We start from the raw sequence: 11,116 nt of genomic DNA, 5'->3' as shown, positions 1-11,116 counted from the left end.
ATGTTTGTGTAGAGGTGTTATGAGGGAGCCCTTTTCACTTGGTGTTTTGAAGTTATATGACGTAGTCTATGTTACATTTTTTTACATCTGCAGTTTTTACATTGTCGTAATCCATTAAAAGATAGTCAATTTAATATAAGTCAATTTGAAAGTTATATATGACACCCTAAAAATATAGTCAATTTGATACTTATATACATGACACTAAAAAAACCTGTGCGAGAAGTCTAGTTTTTGTAATTAAACTTGCAAAAAAAAAAAAAAAAAAACAAAATACGTGACGCTCTTTGCACCCTTTTTATAAACGTGCTCTCTTTTTTTTTGAAATGAAACCCTGATTTGTAACGGTCAGAAATGGCGTCAGGTAGCCATGGCCATCTTCTATGTAAGTGTAATCCTTGAATTGATATTAATTTTCCAAATGTCCATTTCCTTCTCTTATCACGTATAACCCAAACCCTTTCACTCTTTCATCTTATCATTTTACACCCCACTTTCGTAGAGCAAGCTTTCTCCCCTTAAAAAGGTAAACAAATGTGTAAATCATCATTTCCCTTCACGGTTTTTATTTTTCTTTCTTTTGGCAATTTGAAGTGTATTTATGCGATTTTATGTTTTAGACTTCGCTTTATTGATTTTTTTTTTTTTTATTATGTGTTCCTTTTCGTTTTTTGTAAGTGTTGGTTTTCTGGATTTTTTCGCAAGGTTGAACGTTACATATTTCTGATTTGCTTAACTTAATTGACAGGTATGGTGCGCAGATATACCACTTACAAAGAGCGTATTAGGCCAACTGCGTCTGCACGTCGACGTGGCTACAAACATGCTACTTCTTCAGACGAGCAAGTTGTAGAGGAGCCATGTCAAGAATTAAAGGATCCTCATCTGAATGTTGTTCAGGATCTAGGATCTGATGATGTGGATGTAAATGGATTTCAAGATGGTCCCAATGACCCTCTTGTTCTTAGGACATTTACGGACCATGTGGCTGATGGACTTTGGGATGAAGTGGTAATGTATTGTCAAAAATTTTGTTGTTGTTTTTGTTTTCAAAATAACCTTTAACAAATATATTTTCTTTTAATTCAGAGTCGAGGTGAAGAAATAGATGTCATCAGCAAGCAGCTCTCAACCGTGCAAGCTTTCTCCCCTTTAAAAGGTAAAAAATCTGTAACTCCTCAATTCCGTTCATGATTTATATTTTATTTTTTGCCAATTTTTGTTCTATCTATACAATTATATAATTTATATTTCGTTTTCATGCATATTTCTTATTATATGTTGGTTTTCTGTAAGTTTTGGTTTTTTTCGCAATATTTCATTTCACATAAATACGTGAACTGAATGATGTGCATGTAACTTCATTTTCTGATTTTTCTTAACTGATCAATGTGCAGGTATGGTGTGGACATATACAGCACGTGTTAGGCCGACCGCGTCTGTACGTCGACGTGGCTACAAACATGCTACTTCTTTAGAGGAGCAAGTTGTAAAGGATTCATGTCAGGAAATAGAGGATCCCCGTCGAAATGTTGTTGATATAAGTGATGATGATGCAGATGTAAATGGATTTTCCGGTGGTCCAACTGACACTTCTATTCTTAAGCCATATAGGGTCCAAGTGATCAATCGTCGACCTTGTGATGAAGTGGTAATGTATTGTCTAAATTCTTGTTGTTGTGTTTGTTCTCAAAATAACTTGTAACATATATATTTCCATTTAATTCAGAGTCGAGGTGAAGAAATAGATGCCATCAACAAGCAGCTCTCAATATTAACCATAACATCACCGCCACCTACACTCTCATTCAACCATTCACTTCACGTCCTGCCACTTCCCACTCTTCCTTTCGACCTCATTCAAGAAATACTCTGTAGGCTCCCAGTGAAGTTACTCCTTCAACTTCGATGCGTCTGTAAGTCATGGAATTCTCTAATCACTGATAACAGTTTTACCAAGAAGCACCTTAGCATGTCAACCACGCGTCACATTCATTTTGTAAGATACTACGATCCCTCACACAAGTACATTGTCACATCTTACCCACTCCACTCTAATTTCTCCACCATGTCCATGAATGTCACGCGGATGGAGTATCATCCGAACAATTATAATCCAAACAGTTCATGCTACATTGTTGGTTCTTGTCATGGTATCCTCTGTCTTGCACACTTCTACGATGAAGGTTTCGTTCTATTGTGGAACCCTTCAATTAGAAAATTTAAGGAATTGCCCTCTTTTCAAAAGCCAAATGTGATTAGTGACATTAGGATGACATTTGGCTTCGGCTATGATCCTATTATGGATAATTACAAGGTGGTGGTTGTTTTAGGATTCTCTGTATGGTTTAATAATGGTGATGTAGTTGACAAAACTGAAGTGAAGGTTCATACTTTGGGTACAAAATTTTGGAGAACCATTCAAGAGTTTCCTTTTGGTTGTATCCCTTATGAGCTATCAGGGAAATGTGTGGGTAATGCGATTAATTGGTTGGCTTCTAAAGTTGATCATAGGGAAAGTCCATTTTATATTGTTTCTCTTGATTTGGGAAATGAGTCTTATCAAGAGGTTTTACTGCCCGATTTTGGAGAGGTAGATGTCAAAAACTTGTCTTTGGGCGTGTTAAGGGATTGCTTGGGATTGATTTCTGATCATGATGTTTGGATTATGAAGGAATATGGAAATAAAGAGTCTTGGATTAAATTGTTCACTGTATCTTACATGGAAGATCCATTTTACATGTGGGGTCCTAGTAAGTCTTATTCCTTGACCAAGGTAGTATATATTTTTGAGGATGATCAAGTGTTGCTTGAATCTAAAGGGAGTTGGTCTAAGAAGTTGGTTGTTTATGATCCAAAGCATGATATGTTTAAGCTTCAATATAACAGTGCTTATAACCTAAGTGATGGTGCCCCAGAAGTCTGTGTTGAGAGTTTGTTATCACCTTGGTCTTAATGCTAGAATATAGATGTGGTGTTATGTTATTTGAGCACGAGATTAAACGGCAATCTTTATATTACTTTTTATTTATGTTATTTATTTTTTTGCATTTGTTCTGATTACTATTTATTTCATGGATCATTTGTTAATGTTCAATTGCGTCTACATCTTGAGAAATTGTAGTTATTTTTACACATTTTTCATTAATTTGTTTGTTAAACGCTTTTACCCTTTCATTTTTTTGTTTGTTAGATGGTTTTTTTTTTATTGTTCCAAGTTCTAAATTATGATTTAAAAGTTATGCAAAGTCATTGGTATGTTTGTTGAAATATCTAAGCCACATGATTTTCAATACTTGCCTCAAGTTTTTCAGAATACATTATAAAGTGAACAAATCAAATTTTATCATGCAAACAGTTCTTTATGAAGGTTAAGATTAGCTTTGAGAGATGTCACTCAGTGTTGATTTGGGTGAGCTTGTTTTCATTAATTTAACTGTTGCCTCATTTTATTTTCAAACTAAAATGTGTTAATGTTTGATTAATGGAAATTAAAGATTATCATGTCATTTTAAAATAAAATGTAAGCCATTTTCCCCTCTATCGTCATTTAATTTAATTGCAACACTTGTCATTTGTAAATTACAAAAGGTCTTGTAATACTGAAATAAGGAGGTGAAAGGAATGAGTGCTTATTTGTTGGAAAACAATGATTTAAGTAGAGCTTATTTGTAGAAATTACTAATTAGAGGTGAAAGGAATTAGAGCTACAACAAGAATGAATGACTGGTACATATTTTTGTTTTCATTTCCAAAACATTATGACTAAATTTGGTACTCATTAATGAAATATAGAAATGGTATGATCATTGGGAAAATGGACTTATGAGAATTTTCCCAAGCTGAGAACTAATAAAGTGAGAAATTAAAACAGTGCATCAGATGTGCATGTTATAGGTTTGATACTTTTTCTGCATAAATTTTGCTCCTTTTGTCTGAGAGGAATATGCTTAGAACCTTAAAAGGGTATTGTTCGAAAGGTTTTGAGCGCTGGAGTGTTATGAAATCATCAAGTGAAATAGTTCAACCAACTGAGAACTAATGGTTGCAAGATTTCTATGTCAACGATAAATTGTGATTGACCCATGTATTTAAGTTATTTGCCATTGTAAATAGAATTTTTGTTATTAAATTGAAATAAATTTATCCTAAATATATGCACTGTTACTATCCACCGCAAGTTGGTATCAATAAAATTAAGTCCTATGAAGATCATCAAGTGAAATAGTAAACCCAACTCAAAATAGGCAAGAAACTCCAATTAATTGCTCTTTCTCTCTGTCATGATCACACAACAAAGGTTACAATTCTCTTTAACATGTCACACTTTTTTACATATTGGCATAATCTGACTGAATCAGAACCAGTACGGTTCCGCTTCAGTTTTGGATTTGAACTAAACTTTTCCCATACCTAAACCGATTGTTTTCAATTATATTGCCTAGACCGACAGTTTTCTCAAACTTATACCATCCTCCAACTCTTATGGTATAAGGAAACATCATTTATGTTTCCATTGGCAAGGTCTTGCAGTCAGAAACTGTTGGATTCATGGAAATAAGTGGTGAACATCCAATAAATTGAAAGTTATTCTTTGCTCATGATGCTTTTCAACATAAATCAAACTCCCTTTCTCAAAAAGGATCTACTTGTCGTACTGGAAGAGTCTACGTGATGGTTGGTGAATTGTTGTCACTACTATTTTACCAGCCTATGATATAATCAACATGTTTGTGATAAAAGGTTTCGTAATGAGAAGATACCATGATAGTTCATCACTAAAGCATGGAAGTTTATATCTTCTTCTCTGCCGCCAGAAGCCTCCCAGCGCCTCCCTCTTCTCGACTCACTTCAAGTGACTCACTCTTCTTCTCCCGGCGCCTCATATTCTTTCTTTATCCTCGCTTTTCAATTAGATTTCATTCTTTATTTTCCTATAAATTCTCAAAGAAAAATATTACTTCTATACAGAAGTATTTTATGATCCATTAATTTTCCTTTCAACATTTTTTGTCCTTTGCTTGGCACAAAATCTAATTTTAATTTCCATTATGTAAGATTACGAGGCTGAGAGGATTCATACCTAGTTAAGATGTTTTGAAAAGGATGTACTGGTTCTGCATTTACCGAGGTTGGTAAATGAAGCAATAGTTGATGATAGATTTGAGGTATCTCTTTTGTTACTCATCTTTACTTATATCATATGATTGTGTTATTGCACTGCTATTTCCAATTTATCTCTGAATTTGATTTCGGTATTTGATTGATTTTATCTCTGTTGTGCAGATGGTTCACCTAATTTTAGATCAGAGCAAATTTCTGGACACTAAAGACAAAATGAGATTGAAGAAGGAGTTTAGTAAGTATATCCATTACCCATGTGTTTGAGGAGGAGTCATTATACAAGGAAATGATCAGAGAAACCATTAATCAATCATGTGTTTTTTCGTGACATTTATCTGTTATATATTGATCGCTGAAAGGTCTTTAAATGTTTTCCTTCTAGTAAGATAGCATGATTCCAATAGCATCAACAGTTTTTTGGGAGAAGCTAGCTATTCTCTTCTTTGTATAAAGCATAATAAGAGACATTAAAATAAGAACTGATATGGTCCATACCAGTTCTGATATGCATGCAGGAAAATTATGGAGATTTGTTAGCTCTCAGTAACAGAAGCATATACTAGTCTAAAAACAAAATAATAATAATAATAATAATAATAATAATAATAATAATAATAATAATAATAATAATAATAATAATAATAATAATAATAATAATAATTAGACTAGATCTTACATATTAATACTATGTTCTACTTCATTCAATGATGAGTATTTGGACTACTATTTTTCTATCCTTAATTAACATTCAGACTTCTCATTTACACATTGTACCTGAAAGGACATCGTCTGAACCAAATGCTCATTTTTTATGTTACATTCAGACTACTATTATTCTTATTATGTTGAAAACATACCTCACACATCTAGCTCTAACCAATGGTTATACTGATTCTTCATTTAATTGGACACGAAACTCACACACACATAATGCCAGACGCTGTATCTAGGATTTTATTCACATATATAGTATGTGATATTGCACGGTGATACTAACTTCTCATGTTTAATTGCATCACTGAAGTTGTAGCTTCTCAGATAAGTAACTTACTTCTGTGTATATGGACTATCTCGGTATACATATGGCTTCTCAGCAAACTATGAACCGTTCCTATTTCATTCGTACATCATTCCAGCTTATATAGCTAATTTCTCTGTCAATAGTTTCCATGTTCTCTGTCATAACGAAACCATGCTCTGAATACCACTTGATGAACAGAAAATATATAGGAATAATGAGGTAAATAAAAAGATAGAATTGGGGAAAGGAATGGTAAATAAGACATCACATTGATCACTTCTAATCCAAGAAGGAATGCTAAGCCACGAGGAATCGTCACAATGGTAAGGAAGTCATTGATAAGATTCGATAAACAAGTTCTAGTCCAAGAACTCAGAAGAGATAAATCTCTGTCAAAATACACAGTGTAATTTTTTTTTTCAACCAAAATATTCTGCCTTTCATATCATTTCCGTGTCCTGTTTTTGTGGGCATAGTACATGGGATATTCTTGAGAAGTATCATGAAGGTGAAGATAAAGTGAAGCAGATTAAGCTTCAATCACTCAGAAGGTAATATGAGTTGATGTTGATGGTAGATGATCCAAAAATTGCTGATTACTTCTCAAAACTGATCACTGTGGTGAATCAGATGAAGGCATGTGGTGAAACGATCACTGAGCAATATGTTGTGGAAAAGGAAATAAGAACCGTATCTCTAAAATTTAAATTCATAGTTAGCTATGAACTTTTGGTAAGTGAAAGATCAGTGCAACAAGCTTTGAAAGAAAAAAACTATAAAGAAAGATATCAAAGATAAGAATAAGTGGAAGATGGGCAAAGATAACTAACTCTAAGGGAGGAAACTTGTCAAATTTAAAGGGAAATAACAAGCTTGATGACAAAGCAAACCTTCAAAGAGAGGAGGCTTTGGCAACAATCAAGGAAATAAGAAAGATTCTGACAAAATAAAGGTACAATGCTATAATTGTGAGTGCTGGTCTGGAAAGGGAAAACAAGCAAAGAAATATTATGAGGAAGTTAAGCTTGCACAAGAAGATTATGATTATGATTTTGTTCTATTAATGGTTACAACAACCAGTAATCGAAAGATCCTATTTAGAATGATGGTTTTTTGATATTGGTTGTTGTAATCATATGATATGAAACAAATAATGGATGAAAGAAATTGACACTTGAAGCACCACAGAGGTGAAGCTGTCTGATCATAGAACACTAACAACAGAAGGAATGAGAAAATAAAAATGCAATTAAAGACAAGATTGGTAAGATAGCTGTGATAAAAGATATGATAGATGTTCCTGGAATGCAATGCAATCAGATTAGTGTAGGTCGGCTTGTCGAGAAGGGTTATGCAATGTCTTTGAAGGATAATTATCTGAAACTGGTTGATAAAAATCAAAGGTTAGTATTGAAAACTCCACTTTCAAAGTCAATAAAGATATTGAGAACAATTGATGTGGAGAGTATACATCCAAGGAATTTGAGATTTTTTTTGTGATTAAAATTATATAGTGCATGGAGTTACAACATCATACACTCCACAACACAATGGTTTGGCTAAAAGGAGGAATATAACTCTTCTGGATATGGATATGATAAGAAGCATGAAAATAAGAAAATTCCAAATACATTTTTGGGAGAAGTTGTGACAATACAACATATGTTCTACATAGGAAGTCATCTTCAAAAACACTTAAGGGGTTTGGTTCTTTATGCTATGATGATGCGGCTAAAGCAAAGTTAAAAAAATTGGGTGATAGAACTGAACCTCGATTCTTGTTAGTTATCATGAGACATGTGCCTAATGACTTCATAATCCAATTAATCACTGCATAACAATTATTATAGCTATGTTATGGTACGTGAATCAGAAGCTTAGGATTGGAACAAGAAAGAAACCTACTAAAATCCAGTCATTCTATTGGTATTTGAAGAAGAACAAGCTGAGAAAACTGATGAAACACATAAAGAACCTCCCATTGTAGCTAATCAAGGTGTCATAAGTTCATAAAGACAAAGGTATGTGTCAACAAGACTAACTGATCATGAAGTAATATCTAATAGTGAAGTGAATGATGAAGGGGACTTGCACATTTTGCATTATTAATCGATTCTCAACATGTTAACTATAAAATTGAAATTTCCGATAAAGTTTGGAAAAATGTTACGATTGACGAATTATAAGATATAAATAAAAACAATATATGAGAACTCACCAGATTTCCGACAAATAAGAAAGCTATAGATGTAAAATGGGTTTTCAAGTTGAAATTGAAACCAAATGGAGAGATATCTAAGCATAAAACAAGATTAGTTGCTATAGGTTTTATAAAAATGATGGGATTGATTACTCAAAAGTTTAAGTACTTGTGGCAAAACTCAGAACTGTCAGAATGATTGTGGCAATAGTTTGTGAAAGAAATAGACTCCTATATCATTTAGATGTAACATCACCGTTCTTAAATCGCTCACACACACACACAACGTCCTAAAGGCATAGTAGTAGGTTTGCATTGAGAATTTGTAAAATTAACATATTGTTAAATTCAATACAAACCTACTACTTTTGGTTTTCTTAACAAGTGTCGAGCACTTGTTACCCTAACGTTATAAAAAAAATAAAAAACTTGTCTTTAGACTTTTTTTTAAGACAGCTTGTCTATATATATATATATATATATATATATATATATATATATATATATATATATATATATATGACACATTGGGTGGAGGGGGATACCAAAGTGCTTTGCAGGCCTTCAGGAATCCGAAGTTAGTTCCTTTTGCTCTTCGCATCAGTTGGCATAATTGTAATCATGGCGGATCTCTATCCTTTCATCTCATATTTTCCGGGAAGGAAATTGTTGTGCGACAAGCTTGCGAATCATGGTCACTGCTTGAATGATGTTTTTTGGTGGGAGTCCCTCCCATTGTTTATTAGAGATGATTTTTATAGAGACAGATACGGACTTCCTTCTTTCCATTACCCTTAGGTCTCTTGCTTTGTTTTTGGCTTTTTGTTTCCTGCTTTTTATGAGGGTTTTGGTATAGTCCCCCTCTTGTATAGTTTTTCCTTTTTTTAATAAAATTTTCGAGCAAGGTGGTAGAGGATGGGGGTAGCTGGATCTCAAGTTATCTCGTGATGCCTTCCTTCGCTTTTGATTCAATAAAAAAAAAAAAAACCAAAATAAATTTTATCACCTTATCGTTTTTCTCCACCGAAACCTATTCTTATGAAGCCTATAGAATATTATTTATTTATTTTTTTTTGAAGAAAATAAATTATTTATCACCTTTTCTGTTTTTTCTCCACCGAAACCTCTTATTTTTTTTTTAAAGGACCATCGAAACCTGTTCTTATGTAGCGCTGTCAGAACCTACTGATAGTCTCCGTTACTTCATTGACTCTTGCAATGGAATCCTTCGTATCGGAGGTGGTCATAAAGGATTAGTTATATGAAAAATTCTTGTGTGAACTCATACTTAACACCTAATCCTTACACCCAGCCAATTATAGTCAAACACGTCATTAATTAAAATAATTAAAATCAATTTTTATAAGATTTCTCTCTCCCTTCTCCATTTCCTTTGATCGGCACCACCGCTCCAATTTTTTATGAGAAATTTTCTAGATCAGTTTTCCTTTTTATTGGACTCGATTTATATTGGAATCAACAAAAGAGGAAAACCAGCAACTACATTCTCTGTCTCTCAGAAGTAGGGCTGCGACTTTTCAAATTAGGGGAACAGCATAAAAGAAGGATTTGGAGAGGAAGAGTCAAAAGAGATAGACGGTGGTTAGCACAAAACCATGGCCGATGAGAGACGGTTAACGCTCGTTTTTTCATTTCTTAATTAAATCACACTTTTTAAGTTAATTTAATAGTGTGTGTCATGTTTTTATTGGTTGATTGTAAGGATTAGGTGTTAGGTATGAGTTCACACAAGAATTTCTCCAGTTATATTATGGAACCCCTCTTTACGAAAGTTTAAAGAGTTGCCCCTTTTTGAAAAGCCAAAGGTATCTATTGATCGCCTTAGAAAGACGTTTGGCTTCGGCTACAATTCTCTTACGGATAATTACAAGGTGATTGTTGTTCTAGACTACTTTATTCCGTGATAGTACAGGTAGTGATAATTTGGTTCACAAATCAGAAGTAAAAGTTCATACTTTGGGTTCTAATATTTGGAGAAACATTCAAGAGTTTCCTTTTGGTGCTTTCCCTTTTGCAAGATCAGCAAAGTTTGTTAGTGGCACTATTAATTGGTTGGCCTCCAGAAAATTCTATCCGGTATGTAACCATTTTATTGTTTCTTTTGATTTGGCTAAAGAGTCTTATCAAAAGCTATCACCTCCTAGTTATGGAGGGGAAGATGTGGGTAAAATGCTTACCTTGGGTGTTTTGAGGGATTGCTTGTGCTTGACTTGTGGTGATGATGTTTGGGTTATGAAAGAATATGGAAAAAGAGTCATGGACTAAATTGTTTACTATTCCAAACGAGCGAGATCCTAATAGGTACTATGTCTACGCCAAGGTAATATATGCTTTTGAGGATGATGAAGTGGCGATGTTAAACATTTTAGGAGCTTTGGATTTGAATGTGATTCTTTACGATTCTAAAAAAGGGACTGTTAAGCCTACAAATCTTAAAAACGTTCCAGAAGTCTGTATTGAGAGTTTAATATGGCCTTGTTCTTAATGCTAGGATGCAGTTCTTAATGTTTTTGAGGATGATCAAGTCAGGGGCGGATCCAAACTTTAGGTACATGTGGAGCAAAAATTTCAAATAAATATTAATACAAGAATTTTTTTTTAATCGACAAATATTATTACCTCATTGTTTGATACAATACATTACAATGAAAATCATTTCATATCCATTTGTTGAAAATGAGATAAAATGACATCATTGCTAATTGTTAATAGTGCATCTCTTAACCATTGATTACTCATTTTATTACATA

The 11,116-nt window shown here is 33.5% G+C and overlaps 1 protein-coding gene and 1 pseudogene across 1 annotated transcript; both read left to right on the top strand.

Annotated features, from left to right (window-relative positions):
* Positions 1–672: 672 nt before the first annotated feature.
* On the top strand, positions 673–3,015 carry LOC146935435 (F-box protein At3g07870-like). Its single transcript, XM_085757623.1, has 4 exons — positions 673–1,011; positions 1,090–1,159; positions 1,398–1,651; positions 1,730–3,015. Exons 1-4 carry the CDS (start codon positions 751–753, stop codon positions 2,954–2,956), a joined length of 1,812 nt encoding a protein of 603 aa, XP_085613749.1. The 5' UTR covers positions 673–750; the 3' UTR covers positions 2,957–3,015.
* A 3,700-nt stretch (positions 3,016–6,715) lies between these two features.
* LOC146935434 (F-box protein CPR1-like) lies at positions 6,716–10,907 on the top strand (annotated as a pseudogene).
* The last annotated feature ends 209 nt before the right edge of the window (positions 10,908–11,116 follow it).

This window comes from Medicago sativa, chromosome 3, assembly GCF_051527215.1.
Source record: "Medicago sativa cultivar Bolivia chromosome 3, Bolivia_mono, whole genome shotgun sequence".
Taxonomy (NCBI): domain Eukaryota; kingdom Viridiplantae; phylum Streptophyta; class Magnoliopsida; order Fabales; family Fabaceae; genus Medicago; species Medicago sativa.
The sequence above is the reverse complement of the archived record's forward strand: the minus strand, read 5'-3'. Positions and strand labels throughout refer to the sequence as shown.